General features: G+C 38.9%; 2 protein-coding genes across 2 annotated transcripts in view; both read right to left on the reverse strand.

Moving 5' to 3' along the window:
* Positions 1-8,542, reverse strand: part of LOC115413488 (microtubule-associated protein futsch-like) — an 89,121-nt gene extending 80,579 nt beyond the window's left edge. The window contains exons 1-8 of the mRNA XM_030126360.1: positions 8,212-8,542; positions 7,001-7,156; positions 6,716-6,866; positions 5,080-5,238; positions 3,371-3,538; positions 3,178-3,279; positions 2,149-2,349; positions 1,061-1,268 (exon numbers count right to left, since the gene is read on the reverse strand). Coding sequence (XP_029982220.1) covers positions 1,061-1,268; positions 2,149-2,349; positions 3,178-3,279; positions 3,371-3,538; positions 5,080-5,238; positions 6,716-6,866; positions 7,001-7,156; positions 8,212-8,522 — 1,456 coding nt within the window. The 5' untranslated portion in view covers positions 8,523-8,542. The remainder of the gene's footprint in view (positions 1-1,060; positions 1,269-2,148; positions 2,350-3,177; positions 3,280-3,370; positions 3,539-5,079; positions 5,239-6,715; positions 6,867-7,000; positions 7,157-8,211) is intronic.
* Positions 8,543-8,594: 52 nt separating this feature from the next.
* The window catches only part of LOC115413212 (uncharacterized), a gene marked incomplete at its 3' end in the record, with an annotated part of 39,297 nt that continues 24,940 nt past the window's right edge, over positions 8,595-22,951 (reverse strand). The window contains exons 14-22 of the mRNA XM_030125948.1: positions 19,523-22,930; positions 18,776-18,910; positions 16,885-17,001; positions 13,701-13,894; positions 11,902-11,983; positions 11,605-11,705; positions 11,397-11,517; positions 10,704-10,994; positions 8,595-8,807 (exon numbers count right to left, since the gene is read on the reverse strand). Coding sequence (XP_029981808.1) covers positions 8,595-8,807; positions 10,704-10,994; positions 11,397-11,517; positions 11,605-11,705; positions 11,902-11,983; positions 13,701-13,894; positions 16,885-17,001; positions 18,776-18,910; positions 19,523-22,930 — 4,662 coding nt within the window. The remainder of the gene's footprint in view (positions 8,808-10,703; positions 10,995-11,396; positions 11,518-11,604; positions 11,706-11,901; positions 11,984-13,700; positions 13,895-16,884; positions 17,002-18,775; positions 18,911-19,522; positions 22,931-22,951) is intronic.

Genomic DNA, 22,951 nt, shown 5'->3' on the forward strand with positions numbered 1-22,951 from the left:
GAACGATGTGGTATTTACTGGTAAATAAGTGTTCTAAATTTTTATTCATCTCATGCATTTGTTGCTTATTTTCTCCATGTTATTCATTATTTTGTAAATTTTCTTATTCGTTTTTATTCATTTTGTTGCCCTTATTATATTGTTTCTTCAAATTACTGTAGTTTGTGGCTTAGTTTATTCATGTTAATTATTTTGTTGATTTATTATTCATTTTTGTTCATTTTATTCATCACTTTGATGGTTTTTGTTCATTTTGTTGCTGATTCTAGTAAAGTTTTTGTTTATTTTATCCAAATTATTTATTATTTTGTAGGTTTTTTCATTCCTTTTTGTTCATTTTGTCCACTGTCATTGATCCAACTCCATGGGTTTTACTGGTGAATCAATGTTGAAGAAGATGACGGTGTTTCCAAGGTAACTACAGAACCTCTGAAATGGGTCATATCTGATGACCATGAAAAGATGACAAACTGTATTTTACACCAATTCTTTACATGTATTGATAGGGTTAGTGGATCAACAGGTATTAAACAGTTTAGATCAGGAGATGCTTTTGGTTTTTGAGGGTTAACAGACTAAATACAGGGTTCTGGATGTTATGAATCTATGAACTCTCCTCATTTTTAAAGTATTTTGCACATTTTCTCCTTGCTTCAGAAGGATTAGTTCACTTTCATGCCATATTTCATGTTTTTTTTGGTGAATTTTTTTCCTTATGTTTCAAGTATTTTGCTTATTTTATTGTCATTTTACAAGTTTTTGTACATTTTATCCTATGAATAACTGAGATAAAACTGTATTTTACACCAATTATTAACATGTACTGATAGAATTAGTGGATCAACGGGTTTTAAACAGTTTAGATCAGTAGATGCTTTTGTTTGCCAATGGATGTTTGGGTCTTTATGGGTTAATGTCTGGCGACGGTACTAACTGATGATGTGATAAATTCATGGTGTCGTTACTGTTCATCTCCTCCTGTTTCCTCTCAACAGTTCAAAGACAGTTTCTCAAAGACAGTTTCCATCACAGCTGAAACCACCTCAAACCCAACGCCCACCTCTGAGGACCTTCAGCAGACCCTTGTCCCTCTCCTCTCTCTTCAGGTGGATCATTTCCTTGGTGCGGGCGATGGCCTCCCTCAGGCGGGTGCAGTCCACTGACAGGGCCTCCAGAGCCTGAGGACTGGCCACGCTGGAAACCAAACCCACCTCCTTCAGCACGGCCTCAGCCTGGTCCTCCTGAGCGTCCAGCTCATCACATAGATCCTGACGAAGTAAAACAAAACCGTCAGTGGAGCTCACACCTGGTACTAAACTAAAACATATGGATTTATTTTCCATGTTTCAACAAAGAATCTGTACTGAAATAACTGAATAACAGTGTATATGGACCATCACATTCTAATAATAACTGATAATCAGAAGGAATTTACTGTCAGACTGAGAGGGTTGATTAGATTAGATTAGATTAGATTAGATTAGATTAGATTAGATTAGATTAGATTAGATTGGATTAGATCATTTTAGATCAGATTACGTTAGATCAAATCAGATTACGTTAGATCAGATCAGATTAGATTAGAATAGATTAAATCAGATTACACTGGATTAGATCAGATCAGAATAGATTGATTAGATCAGATTATATTAGACTGTATTAGATCAGATCAGATCAGATCAGATTAGATTAGATTAGATTAGTTTTAATTGGATCAGGTCAGATTAGATTAGATCAGATTAGATTACATTAGATCAAATCAGATTAGATTAGAATAGATTACATCAGATTACACTGGATTAGATCAGATCAGAATAGATTGATTAGATCAGATTAGATTAGATTGCATTAGATCAGATTAGATTAGATTAGATCAGATCAGATTAGATTAGATCAAATTAGATTACATTAGATTAGATTAGTTCAAATTAGATCAGATTAGATTACATCAGATCAGATCAGATAAAATTTTACTGATCCCTTGAGCAGAGCCCTCAGGAAATTAAGGTTTCAGTTGCAGAACAATGTATGAATGTAAACATATAAGAAATATTACAAGAAAATAGTAATAGTAAGATAGTAAACAATAAGATTAAAAAAAACAGTGGTTAGAAAACAGGTAAAGAAGAAGAATCCCAAACAGAATACCTGTATCTGTGTCTCTGTGTTTGGTTTTGAAGCGTCACATTTGCTGATGGAACTCTGCAGGTTCTCGACGGCCGTCTGACAGTCGTCGATCTTCTCAGCGAGGTGTTTCTTCACAGCCATCAGCTCCTGGAAGACGTCGGTGCAGTCTGTGAACAGCTCCTTCACCTGCTCCATCCTCTTCCTCAGCTGGGTCTCCATCACCTGGAGACGACACAAGTACAGAGTTTAAGAACCACACAACAGGTCCGAGAGCGAGAAAATAAGAATTAGTTAGTTTGGATGATATTATTAAAGCCCAAATGATGATCAGTGTCTGGAACAACCTACAGAAGGCGCTGAAAATAAAAGAGCAAGGCTCTTTAAAACTCAGAAAGAATAAAACACAAACAAAATAATGAAGGGAAAAACAAAAATGAAAAAAAAAAAATCAATAAAATTGAAATCAAAATGCGTAAAAAAAAGACAGAATAATAAAGAAAAAAATCAAGAAAAACAAAGGACTGAAGAAAAAAAAACAAATAACGAACAAAACAAGAACATGAACAAAATAATCATTAAATTTAACCAAAATGAGCAAAAAATAGACTGAATAAAGAAAATCGAGAAAAACAAACAAAATAATGAAGACAAAAAATTTAACAAAACAAGAAAATAAATAAAAAATCAATAAAATTAAAACCAAAATGAGCAAAAAATAGAAAAAGAAAATCAAGAAAAACAAAATAATGAAGGAAAAAAAAAAAGAACAAAACAAGAAAATAAACAAAATAATCAATAAAACTAAAATCAAAATGAGCAAAAAATGAACAGAATTTAAAAAAATACAACAAAAATGAACAGAATAATCAATACAATTAAAACAGAAATGAGTAAAAAACAAACAGAAGAATAAAGAAAATTAACAAAAATGAACTACAAAAAATAGATATTTGATCTCAACAAGCCATTTTTGCTGCTTAAATAAGCGTTAATACTACTGATGATGATGTTGATGATGATGATGATGATAATACTAATAATAACAGTCACCTGCAGCTCCAGTGGAGACTCCTGACTCTGCAGCATCTCCTGGATCTCCACAGACTTCTTGTGAAAATGTTCGATGTTCTGCTCATTGGTGTGAATCTCATCCTGTAAAACATTCGGACCGTTGATAAACCATTCAGATGTATGAGTTCATGAACTTCTACAGAATGTGTCTGTTGGTCTGTGCGGGTCGTACCCTCATGGCCAGGACTTGTTGCTCGTTGTGGAAGGGGTGGCTCTCTGCGAACAGGCCCAGTTTGGCTCCTGCCCACGTATCCACCTCTCCACCCAGCATCAGCTGCTTCTCCCACAGCTCCAACCCCACTTTCAGGTTGTCCATGTAGGCGTCTGTCTTCTCTGTCACCTGCACATGGGCCCAAACAGAACAAAACTGACTCCAAGCAACAACAGAAACATTCCAGTCATCCTCATTAATAATATACACTATATGGACAAAAGTATGTGGACACATTGAATTCAGGTGTTTCTTTAACAATTCAGTATGTGTGTATAGCATTTTTAAATGAAGTGAAATTGAAAATTGGAACTCTGGAAGTTTATTTCTACATATTATCTTTGCTAGGTAAGTGAAATATGAAACACAACCTCATACTGATTGATTTATATGAAAAATGTTGATTAATTATAGCATTAGCATCATAGCAAAATAGTATAAGTCATACACTATATGGACAAAAGTATGTGGACACGTTGAATTCAGGTGTTTCTTTTCTAACAGGGTTCTAGGATATAAAACAATAATAACTAATGACAGAATATAGTTTTATAATGGGATAAATATCATTGCATTGGTTAGTTTGGGTTAAATTGTTGTCTTTGTTTCCAAAATGCCTCAGAGGTAGATTTGACTGAACTTCTCTAGACACTGATTTAGGTTTTTTTTAATCTATGACTATGACTTTAAATGTTCTACTTCTAAATTTCTAAAATATAGAGAGGAAATATTACTAAAGGGAAAAAAATCTCCCATTAAACTTTAAGGAAATATTGATGTTTATAAACTACGTGGACAAAAGTATTGGGACACATCATGTCTCCAGTTCATGAGGATTTGACACATAAAAACGTCAATATTTCAATGATATACAATGAAAGTTTATTGGGATTTTCAACTAGTCAAATAAATAAATGTGAATAAGACATCTTTGTGAAATGTACACTATATAGATAAAAGTATGTGGACATGTTGAATTCAGGTGTTTCTTTTCTAACAGGGGTCTGAGATACAAAACAATAATGACTAATGTCAGAATATAGTTTTATATTGGGATAAATATCATATTGATGAGAAATACTGATGTTTTTATCTCTAATCATCATGAATAGGACATCTTACAGCTGTAGGCATGATGTGTCCCAATATTTATGTCCATATAGTTTATAGACATCAATATTTCCTTAAAGTTTAATGGGAGATTTTTCTTCCACAGTGAGATGTGAAGAAAGTAGATGGTTAGTTATGGAAGAAAATTAAAATTTACAGTCACAGCAGGAAAAATATTTTAGACATTTAGAGGAAAAACATTTAAAAACATAGTGATAGATAAAAAATAATTTTAAAAAAATCAATGTTGAGAGAAATTAAGTAAAAACATTTTGGAAACAAAGATAAGAATTTAAACCAATACAATGATATTTATCCTAATACAAAATTATATTCTGACATTAGTTATTATTGTTTTGTATCCCAGACCCCTGTTAGAAAAGAAACACCTGAATTCATAATGTCCACATACTTTTGTCCATATAGTGTATCTGAACCTAATGAAATTCTAAATCAGTGGGTCATAGACAAGGATATAAAACTGCATTGACCTCAGAATCGTGGATAAATTTGACTTATTCTGTCATTTGTACTTTACAGAGTCTCATTGACATCCTTACATCCAACCAGTTGTCCATCAGCGTATCAGCCTCTGCCTCAAATGGAGCTTCACCACAGTCTGGAATCTTCTTCAGGTGGGACTGAAGTTGTCTGCAAACACTCCTCAGCTCCTCCAAGGGCTCCCTAAGACCCCCCAGTTCCTCCTTAATATCATGGACCTGAACAAACACATGTAAATGTTCAGCATCTGTCAGAAAATCAGCCTTTAAACTGTAAGGATGTGACTGCCATCTAGTGGTTCATTGCATGTACTGTTGTCCTGTGTATTTGTATTTGTTTAGATATTCCATTTTATTAATTGTTTTAGGACTGGCGACGTGTCCAGGGTGTACCCCACTTTCACCCATAAGTAGCTGGGATAGGTTCCAGCAACCCCCGTGACCCTAGTGAGGATAAAGCAGGTACAGAAAATGAATGAATGATTGAATGAATGATTGAATGATTGAATGAATGAGTTGTTTCAACCAAGTTGGTATATCTCTGTTATATCCTTGTGAAACTTGTGAAAAACAAATATAATCAAAGCTGAAGAAGAATGCAACTGAAATCTGTGGAACAAATGGCCTCCTGAAAAAACATTATATAGATGGAAATATGTGTCGGGTTGAACAGTAAACACAAACATGTTTCCAGTTAGTTTTTCTCTTCATATGTTCAACATTTGTCTCGGTGTCTCAGTGTTGACTGTTGTTTATTGTTTATTCCAGTGTGTAATGCTTGTTTATTGTTGTTGGTGCTTTACTTTTCTTACTGCTACTTGTTATTATTATTATTATTATTATTATTAGTAGTAGTAGTAGTAGTAGTAGTAGTTTTGCTATTATTAAACTGTATATATACATACTGTGCATATTATAACATTACTTTTTGTTACCTCCGCCAGGACGTATTGTGATCACTTTGCTTTGTGTGCATGCATGCGTGCGTGCGTGTTTGTTTGTTTGATTGTTAGCAAGATAACTCAAAAAGTTATGGACGGATTTGGATGAAATTTTCAGGAAATGTTGATGCTAGCACAAGGAAGAAAAGGTTAAATTTTGGTGGTGATCGGGGGGAGGGGCACGGGGGCCGGATCTGCCTTGACGGAGATCTGTGCTCTCTGAGTGCTTTTCTTGTTATTATTTATTATTTTTACTACTTTATTATTTATTTCAATTGTACTTTCTAACGTGCATTTGCCTGTTTTTCACCACTGTTTTTTAGCTATTGTTATTACTATTTTCTTCCCTTTTTGTCTCTTAATATTTCTTATATGTGTACATTTGGTGTTTGCCCAAGGGATCAATAAAGTTCAATCTAATCTAATCTAATCTAATCTAATCTAATCTAATCTAATCTAATCTAATCTAATCTAATCTAATCTAATCTTTACATAGCCTTTGTTTGAGGTTTTGTCTTAAATGAGCTTTTTGCAGACTGCTAATAATATCTTTAATATATGTTTGTTGTATTCCAACAGCATATCTGCTATTTAAAAAAGCAAAAAGCAGTAAATTCTTCGGTTCTTTGTTAATATGTGACTTTATACATTTGAGGAAAACATCCCATCATTTCTCTCATCATATGATCCACTCCAGCTGTGGGTCGTCTCTTTTCTATACTGACTCAAACAGGTCAATACAACGGCCTCCTCACCTTTGTGATGCTCCTGTGCAGGTTGTCTTTGCCCATGTATGAGGCCTGGTCGTTGATGGTCTGCTCTGCTCTCTGCATGGTGTTACTCAGGTGACTACGGCAGCTCTGGAACTTCTTCAGAAGCTCCAGGAGGACGCTGCACCGCTGCTTCCTGCACAAAAAACAAAAATTAAGCACCTACAGGTAACAGTAGAAGGTTCGGTAGGAGACTTAAGTTTACACACTGACTGCACATTAACACACACAAACAGCTTCTGTTGAGTGTTTGTTTCATGTCCGACCCACCTGCTGGTCAGAGCTCTGCAGGTGTCATCCCATTGAGTCTCCAGCTCCTCCAGGAGGTGTTCTCCTCCTCCCTGCTTTTCTTGGAGTTCACGGAGACTCTGGAGCTCTGACTCGTGGCTCTGCAGCTGAATGTCCAAATCTGACAGAGCACGGAGCCTGAAAAACAACATGAAACTGTAGTTAGAAAGAATGCATGTACATGAACATCTTTAAACATATGACAGATCTATATTCATGGACAGGAGGAGGCATCGTGTCCCTCATACTCCATGTATCATCTCTTCTTCTTGTTTTAAGCCTAAAATCATCCTTAAATTATCAGTTATTGTTTATTTAACCCTTAGATGCCAGTGTGTCTGGACCTTCAACTCTTCCATTAGTGTTAAAATCAATGTGTTTTCATGTGACTTTTGTTATTTTGTCAAGTTAAAAATAATCATTTGTGTTATATTTTGGTCCACAAAAGCATGATTTTATGTTTGAAATATTTTTTATTTTTCTTTTTTTAATGATTTGTTTTTTAATATTTTGAAAATTTGAAAAACAAACTAGATATAGTATATAATATATAGTATATAGCAGTAATAGAATGATGTCAACATCCATTTTATGACTGAGTTCTTTGGTCTTTCTGTAGAGTGAATGAATGCACAATGAATCAAAGGTTCAGATGTAATTCCATTGTAAATGAATGCAGGTTATTTTGACCAACCTATGCAAGTTTGATGTAGTAATATAAAAACTACAGTTTCATAATATCTATACAAGGTAAGTTAAAAATTCAGATAGCTTGATGTCAATAACATATTATTGGGGAATACCTGGAAGATGAAATAATAACTTTTCATTACAAAGATATTGCAGTAAAACAACCTCACTGGATAATTTTTGACCCACTTATGCATCTAAGGGTTAATAAAATGTATCGTCTGGAGTCTGAATAAAATACCAGTGATTAAGCATTTTTCAGATTTCTGTTAAAATCTGGTATCTTAACTGAAATAGTTTAAATTCACTTGCAGATCCAGATAGATATGTTCTATTATATCATAATTCATACTATTCTTATATATTATATATTATACTATACTATATATTATACTTTTTAACTAAAACTGACAGTAAAGGGTGTGCGTTCAGCTTGAATAAACCATGATGATCCCAGAGGAACATTAAATATTCGTCTTCTGAACCCCCTGAACACCTCTCACCTCTGCTGCACAGCGGGCATGGTGGGTTCCTTCAGACCCTGAGATTCGATGGTATCCTGCAGCTTCCTCAGCTCCCCCAGCAGACTCCTCTTCCTCAGGCCCAGGGACTTGTTGTGGGTCTCCTTCTGGAGGTTCTGCTGCTGGTTGGCCAGTCCGCCGTCCGCCTCCTCCAGCTTCCTGAGCAGAGCCGTAACCGTGTCCAGGCAGGAGGCAGGGAGTCCATCCCTGGTGACGGTCAGCCGGGCCCCCTGCAGGAGCAGATCCAGCTGAGGCGCTTTGTCTTTCAGGCTGTCCAGGCTCTGTCTGATCATGGCCAGTTTGGACCGACAGTCCTGCAGAATTGCCGCGTCGCTGCAGGGGGCGCCCTGGACTCCTGAGATGTCTTCATCCAGAGTACGCAGCGACATCAGGAAGCGGTCGAGGGCGCGGGCGGCGGCTTCGCTCTTCCGGACCTGCTGTCGGAGCTGGTCCAGGCTGGTCCTGTGGGTCTCAACCTCCCGGGACAGAGGGAAGCAGTCTCTGGGATCCAGATCACTGGACTCTGGGTGCAGACGGGACAGCTGGTCCAGCTCGCTCTGGATGTTGTCGTCCAGTTCCTGAGGACATGCAGACACAGAGTACAGTGGTGGCATGTTAGTAATGTTTGGTAACAGGGACACTGTGCATTAATTCACAGTGTTGTAAATGCACCAGAGTTAGTGGCTAATGGTTATTTTTCATCTATAGCCCCTGGACTGATGAAGTTAGCACAAGGTTATAAACTTGCAATTTATAAAAAATAAAAATACATTTAAAATACCTAAACACAGACAAGTAGAGGACGAGTGTTGCACTAGAAACATGTACAATTAATTACACATCAGGCAAAGTAAGTAAAAACTTGTCCAAATACACTTTACACATATTAAAAAATACAACAGAGACAGGAATAAAACATTTCTGCTTTTGGCAGTTCCAGTTATTAATGCACCTTTTTTTAGAGGCATTTTGAATGTGTTACTACCACTCTTGCTGAGATTTGAACCCCGGTCTCCAACATCGTGAGCTGTACTTTTACTTACTGAGTTATTACTTCACATTTATTTTGCACCCCAAGGCTCTCCTACTTCTTGTATTGGGGGGTGGGGGTCTACTGTGCACACACCATTTATATCTAGAGTTAATACGGTAAAAGGAGTTAAATCTAAACTAAAGTCTAATGATGAAGTGACAAATGTCTATTCAAGCAGCATTTGGGTCTGCATTAAAAACAAACAGGCAGCCACAGGAGGTATGGAATATATTATCATACAGTTTGAATTATAGAACTGCATGGATTGAATATTAAATATATTTGAGTTGCCGCAGAACACAGCCAGTGATTGACTGAAACACACACAGTTGTCAAACATAAGCCTATATCTAACTTGTGTCTGTAGATAAGGAGGAGATGAAGACGCCGTATCAATAACAGTCAAAACAATACATACAATTTCTATGAATCTGCTGGTATTTTTGTTTTAACTAAAGCAATGTTTACTACACATATTATTAAATATTTTGAATGATAATGAATGCATATAATAATTGTAGTTATTATATATGGTATTAAAATACCTCTACTGTAAGTAGTACTGTAATTAGTGTGGTGGACATCAGTGTGGTGGGCATCAGCATGGTGGACACTAGTGGTGGACATTAGTGTGGTGGGCATCAGCATGGTGGACATCAGCGTGGTGGACATCAGCGTGGTGGACATTAGTGTGGTGGACATTAACGTGGTGGACAATTGTGTGGTGGACGTTAGCATGGTGGACATTAGAGTGGTGGACATTAGAGTGGTGGACAGTAGCGTGGTGGACATTAGCCTGGTGGACATTAGCGTGGTGGACATTAGCCTGGTGGACATTAGTGTGGTGGACTTTAGTGTGGTGGGCATTAGCCTGTTGGACATTAGCGTAGTGGACATTAACATGGTGGACATTAGTGCGGTGAACATTAGCCTGGTGGACATGAGCATGGTGGACATTAGTGTGGTGGACTTTAGCGTGGTGGACATTAGAGTGGTGGACATTAACATGGTGGACATTATTGTGGTAGACTTTAGTGTGGTGGACATTAGCATGGTGGACAATAGCATGGTGGACATTAGCATGATGGACATTAGCATGGTGGACATTAGCATAGTGGACGTTAGCATGGTGGACATTAGAGTGGTGGACATTAACGTGGTGGACATTAGAGTGGTGGACAGTAGTGTGGTGGACAGTAGCGTGGTGGAAATTAGTGTGGTGGACATTAGCGTGGTGGACATAGCGTGGCGGACATTAGCGTGGTGGACATTAGCCTGGTGGACATTATTGTGGTGGACTTTAGTGTGGTGGACATTAGCATGGTGGACATTAGCGTGGTGGACATTAGCGTGGTAGACATTAGTGTGGTGGACATTAGCGTGGTGGACATTAGCGTGGTGGACATTAGCATGGTGGACATTAGCATGGTGCACGGTGGACCTTGATGTCTCTCAGGATGTTGCTGTTGGATAAGGTGAGGCCACTGATGTCTTTGGGTTGTCTCAGGTAGCGGTCCATGCGGTCGGTGAAGTCCACCATGTGGTTCTCGGTGGAGTCGATCTGTCTGAGGGCGGTGCCCAGAGAGTTGCCCCGTCTCTGGAGCTTTAGCTGTTGGCTTCTCCACTGGTCCTGGAGCTCCGCCCTCTCCTGATCCAACCCAGTGTTCCCACTCACCTGGGAGCACTGGTTGGTGAACTCAGACCACAGAGACTCTGTTTCCTGACGCAAGAACTGAGAGACAAGATGAGGATCACTGGCATGTTGGAAAGAACTACAGTACATAGAATAGAATAGAATAGAAAATAATGGAATAGAATAAAAATAATAGGATAGAATAGAACAGAAAAGAAAAGAAAAGAACAGAATAGAACCGAACCGAACAGAATAGAACAGAACTGAATAAAAAAGAACAGAATTGAATAGAACAGAATAGAACTGAACTGACTAGAATAGAATAGAATAGAATAGAATAGGCTTTATTGCCCTTAGACAGGTTGTGCAACAAATTGCAGAAATAGAGATAAAGAAATAGATAAAATAGTAGTAATAAAAATGATGTGTATGTGAACATACAAAGACACTTTAAATATTGGTTTGTTAAACTTCATTCAAACTGAAACATGAACATTATACCTGAATTTCCTGCAGCCGAGTGTGCAGACCTTTCAGAGACACAGAGTCTGAGGGCACGTCTTGAATACTCTGTTCATTTTTGGCCAGCTGGGCCTGAAGAGTCCTCTTACAGCTTTCATATCTGGAAGGTTTTTAATAGAAAACAAAAGCGTCCACTAATCCTGTCAGTTTTCATCCATGAGCATGTTCTAAATGTAAACCTTTGTACCTGTCTAGAGCCTCCTTTTTGGTGACGTCTTCCTCCACTGACACCTGCTTTTCTACCTCTCTCTTCTCCAAAGTGCTCGTCTTCACTGTAATCTGTGATACCTGAAAACAACAACAGTATGATACATGATAGTTAAACCTCTTAAACTGCAGGATTTTCAGCTTCCAGGGAGAAATACACACACGAACTGTTACCAAACAACAGCTATTACAGTCCACAAACCATGTGTGGTTTTAAAGTGTCTCTCATTACAGAGTTTATTCTACAGAGGACATTGTTCCACAGGGTGAGTCATACCTCGGCTGAGGGCTGAGGTTTGTCACTGGGTTTCGGAGGCTCCCTTTGTGTGGCCAGATCCTCCACAAATGCAACAGGGATCCTGACAAAGACAAGTTTATGTGGTCGTGTAAGTGAGGAGAGGCTGATCCCATTTGGAACAGAAGTGGAGAAAGATCTGTCTAAATTTACAAATGTTTGTTATACAGATAGATACTTATACTTTATTGATCCAAAACGGAGAAATTGTAGTGCAACAGCAGCATGGCAAAGAATAAAAATAGAAGACAAGGGTTAGGGTTATAATAGAGTAAACACGCTATACATAATAAATTAAAAGTAAAAAAAACAGAAGTGGTAAAAAAAATCACAGCTGACAGGAAGAGGCTGCACAAATTGATAAAGAAGGCCAGCTCTGTCCTGGGATGTCCTCTGGAACCTGTGGAGGAGGTGTGTGTGTGTGTGTGTGTGTGTGTGTGTGTGTGTGTGTGTGTGTGTGTGTGTGGGTGGGGGGTTATAGCCAAGCTGTCCTCCATGATGGACAAAGACCCCCACCCCCTCCAACATACACTCACTGCACTAAGGAGCTTCATTAGTGACAGGATGAGACACCCAAAGTGTGTGAAGGAGAGGTATCGCAGGTCTTTCCTTCCTGCAGCTGTCATGCACCACAACAATAACTGCTCCAAATAATTCTGTCCGGTAAACTGTGCAATAAATTATATCCTATCCAACCTGTGGCATGGTCAGCATGTGCACAGCTGTAAACTGTATATAGCTTTTTTGATTTTTGATTTGTCTTTATTTTGATTTTGCACTTCTTAAGCTCCTGTGTGCTTTTGTACTTTGCTGCTGTAAAACCTGGAATTTCCCCTTGTGGGACTAATAAAGGCATATCTTATCTTATCTTATCTTATCTTATCTTGTCTTAACTTAAATCTGAACAATCAAAACAGCAAGATGCAACAATACACTGTAGTGTGCAACGGTTGACTATTTGAATGTGTCTTTAAACCTCATGTTAAACCAATTTCATTTATGGAACAAGAAAATAGAATAACACAGCATAATCTAATCAGGTTAATCAGTGCAAAGAAAAAAAAAACACAGATGAATGTAAATCTAAAAAACACTGTTTTTTTCGCATTCCCAGCATCTGGTGTTGTGACTTAAACAACGGCCAATTAAAGGGTTCTAACTGTCAATCATCACACTATACTTCCGATCAAAATTATTAAATGTTTATAAACTCAAAATAAACCAGGAATAACAATGCTTTTTTTCCATCAAGTGTATTAAATTTTTTAATGCCTCTGGACGTCAAATTTAATGCTTTTTAATGCCATTTAAGGCCTTAATTTTCACAAAATCTATTTAATGACTTTAAATGCTTTTTAATGACCTGCATAACAAACACTGTATATAAGACTACGTTTCCCATGATCCCTTGCTTCTCCCAAGATTTTTGCAGATGAGACAGCCAATCTTTCCCGGTATTTAATGAATGTGCTACATTAAGAAGCTATAATTTATGTTGTTTGTTTTGTTTTTTTTACACCCAGTTTGAAATGACTTTAAGGACTTTGCTTTTCTTATTCTGACATTCTGAGTAGATTTGCTACTAATGTTTTCAGTGCCTTGTGATTAAATAAAAACATTTAAAACTAGTCTGAACTTTTTCTGCTGTCCTTAAGTGCTCTCTTTTTGAGTTTTTTTTTTCCAGACTCTAAACACAACACAAGCAGGTACAGGTTTTAGGAGGCAGTCATCGATCAGGCGTAGGTTGTCAGAGCGTATATTTTCTTGTGGTGGTATCAGACCTGGAATCAGGGAGTGGTGCATCCTGGTCTCCGCTGAACTGCCTCTGGATGGCGGCCAGCCTCGTCTCACACTCCATGAGCTGAGTCTGGGCCAAGCGGTGGGTGTCCTCGGGGCTCAGGGTGTCACACAGCTCCTTCAGGGCCTCCAGGTGCCTTCCTGCCTGCGCAAAACTGCCGTCGGCTGAGAAACAAGCCTGCAGAAGATCACCAGAGTGAGGAGAACTACGCTCACTTTAAACATTTACACACTTCAGCTTTGATTGAACATACAAGCCATAAACCATTACCCAGCATTTATTACCACAAAGGCTCATTTTCATGTAAACCCTTTCATGCATGGTGGTATTCAAACGTGTAATTGCAATAATTATGCTGCCTTCAGGTGTGTTATCAGGAGGATGATGCTTTCTACTAGTGAATTCAAAATGACATCTGCGTTGTGTTCACGTGTTTCTGTTGCTGTAGGGAAATGAAAAATGGCTGATACTTAATGTATGGTTTGTCTCAAAGTCTTGTGAAATGTTATATAAGGGTCAAAACACAGTAATGTCCCGTCAGCGACTGAACTTTGATTGATTGTCATTCCAACATTTATTTCAATATAAAGTAGCTCCTTGTTTTGGATAATCCCTTACAGTCCAACTAAAGCAAAAATGTATTTAAAAGTAAAAATGTGAGTCATTTAGCAACACTAATCTGTCAAATTGTCTCTAAAATGTTCTGTGGAAGAGATTTCGAATACCATGTTTTGACCCATAAACTGCTGCTCTAAAAATGTAATTGTGTAACTTGATTGCTATTTCATAACTGTAGCCTAAATTATCTTTACTATGAGATTGTGACTATTATCTGTTGCCGATTGTTGTTTGTTGTTGTTATGTTCTTTATGGCAAAATGATAAATAACTAATAAAAACTAAGTGTTAAAAAAAAAAGAAAAATGGCTGATACACAATTTATCATCACCCACTTCTTGAGTAATAGTTTTGGACGTGTTAATTCAACTGATATAGCAATTTTTTTTTGTAAATTGTGCTATAAATGTGTAAAATCATCAGCTAATACATAACATTCACTACATTTACTGTTTACATTAACTTTTCCTAAATGTATCGTATGATTTTTTTATGGAAAGAAGCTTTTGGACACTATCCTAACATTTATGATTAATACTGTCTTTAACCTGTTACAAACGATCAACTGTAATATATGTTTATCAATGAGCCTGTTCACATTCACACTAATACTCTGATTATTATCTGAATTCTGGAGTTATAATATTATTGTTGATCATATAAACAGTATTATCTGATATGTTTTATCAGATAACAGCAGTAATCTGATTATAATAAATCAGATTAACACACCTGGATTTGTCCCCAATACTCTGATGTCTTCCTGTTTACAGGTTAATCTGATTTATTTAGTTCTTTTACGTCTGCACGTGAATATACAATTAAAATCACAGAAAACCCTATGTAACCCTAACCCTATGTAAATGCATCAGATCTGATTATTACAATTATCTGATTACTCCCAGTAATTGGATTTTTCTGGTCATGTAAACAGGTTCCGTTTGGACATGTTTAAGTCTGCTTTGGGAGAAATAATCCCATTCAGTTCTATAATAATTCATGCATGAAAGAGTAAAGGCAGCGTAATAGAGTATTACCCCACAGGTAAGAGCTGCTGACGCATGTACTGCACAAATAATAAAAGACTGCTGTTTGCATGATGCTTTATTACCCACGGTGTAACTTCTACAACAGGAATGTCAAATGCTTACTAGTTCAGGTTCCACATTCAGTCCAATATGATCTCAAGTGGGTCAGACCAGTAAAATACTAACATTATAACCTATACATAATGTCAACTCCAATCCTTTCTGCATGTTTGAAAGTGGAAAAAGTAAAACTGCATTATGAAAATGTTTTCATCTACAAATTATCCTTTAAAATAACAATATGGCTATTGACACAGAACTGTAGCACGAAATATAGTTTGTCTATTACCACAGAGCCAATCAGCGCCCTCATCATATCATGTGTATATTGGTAACTTGTCACATCATGAAACGTCACATCCCAAAAAGCCTCAATCGCACTGATCGCACAAAGAACACCATAAAACAACATATAGAGCATTTGCAACAATAATTCCTATATATTATATACTATCACTAATTTGTTGTTTCTTCCGTCAGTTGCTGCAGTACTGTGGTAGCAACATGCACAAAAGAAAGACCTGAGGTATATGCCATATATCACCACAGTACTGTGGCAACAAGAGGAGAATGAGTTTATGGAACAGTATCTGTGATTGGCTCTGGTACAAATGATAACATTTGATTGGTCTGCGGCACTAGACAAACCAATATTCCGTGCCACAGTACTGTGGCAGGAGTCATTGCCTTAAAATAATGTCAATAATATGAACCTGAAATGTCTTGAGAAAAATAAGTGGAATTTTAAAAATATTATGATACACTTCACCATTTCCACATGTACATTACAACTTACAGACCACAGTGGATCTACAAATACACAAACATTTAGTAACAGACAGAATATTATTAAAATTCCACTTATTTTTCTTTAGATATTTTATGTTGTTTATATTTGTTCAGGTTATTCACAAATTTTGTGAAAGGACAGTTTGTAAATGAAAATATCTTCATGTAAATTTTTTTTTTACACAAACAAAGAGAAGAATTTGGTGTTGTTATTATTTATAGGTTATTATGATAGTATTTCATTGATCTGATCCATTCAAGATTATGTGGAACCTGAACTAAAATGACTTTGAGATCTGTGATTGTTAATATATTCAGTGTAATTTTTGCTTTTTAAAAATTCATCCCACAGGAGGGATTGGACTTTTAGGTGGTTTGGTTTTGGCCCACGGGCCGCATGTTTGACACCTCTGCTCTACAGTGTAATCATGTAAATGCACCATCCTGCAATAAATGTTCTTTCCTAATACTGTAACACCCTTTGATGAAATCCAACAGCAGTCTTTTAACTGAGTGACTGAATGGAGTATTACCCAGTCCCACTGACTCCTTGGAGGCAAAGCAATGAGGAGGAGAAGGAGGAAACACAGTTAGTGCAGCTGAACACACAGAGCAGCTTTAAAGCATCCACCAAAGCACAGCGGCCCACAGTGTCGCTCCGTCATCTAACTACCTGGACTTGGTTTGAGCTTAAGTGCATCTCACACTGCAGGGCAGCTCTGTTAAAGTCTTTCCTTGTTACTTCAAACTGTAATTGTGGCAAAAAGCCTGAGATCTCAGCTCTGACGGCCTGGGTGACGAGATTACACGAAGAAAAACACCACATGACATGTCACAACAAACTACAGCAGTGTTCAGTATTTCAACATTCAGATGCTTTATATACATGCAAATAGGGCTGTGAGACATGATGACGCATATATGATCACACTGTGCTGCTGATCACTGTTTATGGTACTATTTATACAAGTGGGACCAGTTGGTGTTCCTCCATGCATTACAGACATAGGAGTTCAATTCACTTCATATAGTATTTTATATTTGGAGTTTGATTTTGATGTTACACTTAATATTAACCCATATAGACCTAGTGCTACTTTTGTGGCCATTCCTGTATGATTTTTTTCTCTATATTTAACCTTTCTTAAGTGATTTAGCACCATTTGTTATAATATTCTTCTTCTTAGACAGACTTTAGTGTTACTCAGATATACAAGTGTATACAGAACAAAATGTCATTGCATTTGCTCCCTACAGTATAAAATAACAGAATAAAAATATAGAATATAGACAGAAAAAAATGTAAGATATGTACACAGTGGAATATAGGCTGTGCAAAAGGCAAAATACAGTGCAAAATGCAATAAAGTACAGATTAAAAGTGTCAGTATTATCCTCTGTATTTTGCATGTTTCATGAAAATCATGTATTTTCCTACATTTCATTGACGGATCATGTAGATGTTAAAGCTGAAAGTAAATTCAAAGGATTTTATGTCAAAAACAGAGAAAATTGAAGAAAAACGGCCTTTTTTCAGTAAAATATATCATTAACTGAACATAAACCAAGTGTCATTTTCTTGCCCTTTTTTCTTCTTCAATTTACTTCAGTTTGTGGCTTATTTTGTTAATATTAGTTATTATTAAGTTTGATTTATTATGAATTTTTGTTCATTTTATTCATTACTTTGGTTGTTTTTTTTTTCATTTCATTGCTAATTTTATTCTTTTTTTTTTTTTTTTCACATTATTTTAGCATATTTTTTGCTTGTTTTTTCACATTATTTATTATTTTGGAGGTTTTTTATTCATTTTTGTTAATTTTTATCTCCCATCATTGATCCAGCTCCATGGGTTTTACTGGTAAATCAGTGTTGTAGAAGATGACGGTGTTTCTACGTTCACTACGGAGCCTCTGAACGTCCAAATGGGTCATATCTGATGACCATGAAAAGATGATAAACTGCATTTTACAGGCTGCATCTGCTTTATATCAGATTGGATTACATACATGGACAAGTGCATATGTGTGAACATTAGAACTTTAATGAACCAATAAACAATGTCGGACCAGGACTTTTACACAGGACTGTTGCTTTTAAGTTTTTACCACTGACCTTGTTATATTTTATACATTCACATTTTTGTTACAAATACTTAATTGAGCATTAGCACAAATCACCTAAGCGTCAGTGTAACAACATGTAATAAGTGTAATACAATAAGAAATGCAATAGGAAACTGACCTTTCATATAAACTACTTAATTCTTGATGTTATAGATGTGTTTTATCATATTTATTCTTATCTGAATATAAAATCATCCATTCAACCATATCACACAGCCCTACATGCAAACGCGTGCATTTTATTGACGTTCACATTCTAAAATCAGGTGTAAATGTTGTCATATTTTTAGTATATTTATGCTTCAAAATCATACACATTCATCTGAAACATCTGAACCTCATAGAACCTGTTCAGATGGTGATTATGTTCATTTAGCTCTGATTAAAAAGTCACATACAACCAGTAAACGTCCACACTGAATGACTGCGTCTCCTACCTCCCACTGGGTTCTGACAGACTGGGTGAAGAACTCCATGTCTGTGAGCTGTGGTGGTGTACAGAACGCCTCCATGCCTTTGGCTGCTCTCAGGAACTCCTCTAGTAACTCTGGATCCAGAGTTCTCAGAGTCTCCTGACAGAAGAAACATACGCTTGTTATGATGTTAGTTATGAACAAATAGAATATGATTATTTGAGCAGAATCTTAAACTGTAATGTCTGTAAAACATAATTTAAGTTTGAGCAGAGGAAAATTTTGTGATATCGCATTAGATCCTGTTCTGATCAAATAAAAATGTGTTTAGTATTTGTGCATATTTCTGGTCTAATTCAATTCTTCTAGGAAATAATCATTATAAAAAAAGTAATAAACAAAAAATTGCCTTTTTAACAGTATCATGATATATCATGATATATCATGATACTGTTAAAAAGGCAATTTTTTGTTATATCGTATGATATATCGTATCATGATCCTAGTATTGTGATTTGTATCATATCGCCAGATTCTTGCCAATACACACCCCTAGTTGTAATATGACAATAAAAAAAGTAGCTTATTATCATTATCATTATTATTATTATTATTATTATTATTATTATTATTATTATTATTATAACAAAGACAAACCAGAATAAACCTTAATAGAAGCTCATGTTCTGAAGGTTTCGACCGGTAGATGAAATATTCCACATGTTCAAAGACTCATTTATGGGGTAGGATTGATTATTCGTTTGCGTATACCTCTTTGACTGAAGCTTGATCAGCTGATAAACATTTGCACTTAAAGATGTTGATGGTCTCCAGAATGTGCTCCTGCAGGCAGTGCTTGGCCTCCTCGAATCCGTTCCTGGCTAAAGCCTGGGCCTTGGCGTAGGCCTCGGTGTAGGCCTGAGGAGGGACCTGAGCCAGGGCTGGAGGTGTGACACAGATGTCAGGTGAGTCAGCATCGTACTGGGTCAGAACGTTCACCTGGGTCTGGAACGGCTGAGGTTTGGGTTGGACAGAAGGTTGGGTCTGAGGTTTTGACTGTGGAGGTGGTTGGGTTTGTGGTCTGGACTGTTGGGGGGACTGAGCCTTGGACGGAGCTGATGTTTGGGGTTTGGGCAGTGTTGGCGACTCAGACTGGATCTGGGGCTGCGTTGGTAGCTTTGGCTGTGTTGGAGATTCAAGTTTGTTTGAGGCCTGAGCTGGTGGTTGTGGGGCTGTTGTGGTCTTGGCTGAGGGTTGTGGCTGAGCTGGTTGTTGTGGGGCTATTGGGGTCTTGGTTGAGGGTTGTGGCTGAGCTGGTTGTTGTGGGGCTATTGGGGTCTTGGTTGAGGGTTGTGACTGGGCTAGTGGTTTGGGCTCTGTTGGGGATTCAACTTTGGGTTTCTTGGGTGAAGGAGCCTCAGGGTGTGGAGGTACCAGGGGCTCAGGTGTGGGCTGAACCTTGGGTTGGGTTGGTGACTGAAGCTTCAGTGGACTTTGTAGTTTCATCTCAGACTGTGGCGCTGCTTGGGCCAGAGGTTTGGGCTGAGCTGGTGACTGAAACTTTGGTTGTGGTGGGATCTGAGGTTGGACTTGCGGGGGTTGCTGTTGAATCTGAAATGTGAGCTGGGTCTGCTGGGTCTGCTGGGCTTGAGGCTTTGCTGGTGCAGATGGTGGTGCCTGGATTTGTGTTTGAGTCGGAGGCCGTGGCTGTGGATAGGCTTGGTGTGGGTGCGGGGGTTGATATTGGGGAGACATTTGCGCTTGGAACTGTGGTGGAACCTGCTGTGAATACTGCTGAACCTGGGGGTAAGACTGGGACTGGACCTGAGGTGGAGCCCAGGTTTGCTGCTGAACTTGTTGCGTTTGAACCACATTATAAACCATCCTCTGCTGCTGTTGTTGTTGTTGTTGTTGTTGTTGCATTGGACTGTGGGACCTCATCTGGGTTTGAGCCCAAGGCTGGCTTTGTGTTTGTGGTTGAGGATAGGACGGGCCCATTTGAGAATATCCAGGGGGAACCATCTGAGGTCCTTGTTGGGGCCCCCACTGTGGTACCGGCTGTGCTCTTGGATAAGCCTGAGACTGCTGTTGAGGGTACGGCTGGGGGATCGGGTGTCTCAGCTGGGAAACAGCTTGATTTTGTGGCTCTGGTGAGGGCGTCCACTGTGGAGATGGAGGCTGGGGGAAGCCCTGGGAGTAAGGCTGTGGATGTGGCACTGGTGACACTGGAGGCACTGGGGACACAGGTGACTGGCCTCTGAACTGAGTCCAAGTCTGCATTTGGCCCTGGGACATCTGTCCTGAATGCTGGACCACTGTCTGAGAAGCCGTCTGATACTGGGGGACCTGCTGAGGATGAACCTGAGGCCGGATCACAGGCGGAGGTTGGGGCTGGTGCTGAGTCAAAGGATGGGCGGTAGAGGGTGGTGGAGGTCCAGTTGGAGGATGGACCTGAGACTGAGCCAGTGCCTGAGCGCTGATCTGAGGACGTGTCTGGATTTGAGGCTGGGGTGTAGGCTGAGTTTGAGCCTGGGTCTGAGCTGGTGGTTTAGGGGAGGGGGGCCTGACTGGGGCCCATGACTGAGGATGACTACGAAGCTGGATATGAGATGGAGAAGGAGGACCCATATGGACCTGCACAGGGGGAGAAGCACTGACCTGAGCCCAGGTCTGAGGTGCAGCTTGGCTTTGGACCTGGAGCTGGACCTGTGGTGGTGGAGGTCCAGCTGGGACGGAGGTCTTGGGTTGTGGTTGACTCTGTGGCTGGGCTGGAGTCTGTGCCTTCATAGGTTGATGTGGCTGAGGAAGTTCTTGTGGTCTGGGACTGTGGGACACGCTGGTGGACTGCACCTGGACAACGGTCTGAGTCTTGGATTGAACTACAGTGCGTGGTTGTGACTGAAGTTGAGTTTGTGGCTGATCCTGACCCACGGTGTTGTCTAAACCTGGGTGTGCTGGTCTCGTTGTAGGCTGTGGTTGTATCTGCGGTTCTTGTTCCTTCTGTGTTTGATGTTGTTTCTTCTGTTCCACTTCCTGCTCTTGTTGTGGTTGCACATATTTTTGTTGCTTTTTCTCCTGCTGCTGTGGTTGTTTAACTGTCTTGGCTCGTGCATCTGGTGGTTTTTCCACAACCTTCACTGTTGCTGCTCTTTCTTTGTCTGTCTGTCTCTTTGTGGTCTGGACTGGCTCCCGTTGGGAATCCCGATCTGGAGGTGGAGTTCTCTGTTCTCCTGCGGTTGTTTTCTGAAGCCATGGGCGGTTCTTTACTGCCTGAGCTTTTCTGCTCTGAAGCTCCTCTGAGCTTAAAGGCTGCTTCTTTACATCTGGTTTTTGAGCTGAAATCTCATGAAGTTCCGTTTCCTGTTTGACCTGCATTTCAACCTGTACATGAGGTACCAGGTGTTGCTGAACTTGTTGATACTCAAAAAGCTGTTCCTGGTGCCATTGTTGAGGTTGATTCGACTGTTGCATTTCCACTTCTTGTGGTGATTTTTGCTTTGGTTCTTGCTGTTGGAGGACCATCTGCCTGTCGACCTGCTCTTGTTGTTGTTGTATACGTACTTGTTCTTGCATCTGCTGCTCTTGTTGTTGTTGTATACGTACTTGTTCTTGCATCTGCTGTTGTTGTTGTATATGTGCTTGTTCCTGCATCTGCTGTTGTTGTGTACGTAGTTGTTCCTGTGTTTGCTGCTGTCGTTGTATACGTACTTGTTCTTGCATCTGCTGTTGTTGTTGTATAAGTACTTGTTCCTGTCTCTGCTGTTGTTGTTGTCGTTCTGTACGTACTTGTTCCTGTGTTTGCTGTTGTTGTTGTGTATGTACTTGTTCCGTGATCTGTTGTTGTTGTTGTGTAGGCACTTGTTCCTGTCTCCGTTGTTGTTGTACCACAGGCTTCGACATACCTTGAACCTTGGTTTCTAAAGGTGGAGACCGTGGCCCGGACCTCATCACAATTTCGGCGTATGTTGGTGAAGGAGGTGACGTGATCCTTTCTTCTCTGTACTCCTGCACCACTATCTTGGGCACAGTGGTGTCCTGAGTCGACTGCCTTGTGTCCGATGCCACCACATGTTGAGTCTCTGTTTTAGCCTGGACGAAGATTTTGGATGGGGGTCCTTCTGGAGGGCTTTTGCTTCTGTCTCTTCTGGCTCCGAGGCTGCTCAGCATCCCAACCACCTCCTACAACAAAACACATCACTC

The sequence above is a fragment of the Sphaeramia orbicularis genome, chromosome 22 (genome assembly GCF_902148855.1).
Source record: "Sphaeramia orbicularis chromosome 22, fSphaOr1.1, whole genome shotgun sequence".
In the NCBI taxonomy this organism is placed as follows: Eukaryota; Metazoa; Chordata; class Actinopteri; order Kurtiformes; family Apogonidae; genus Sphaeramia; species Sphaeramia orbicularis.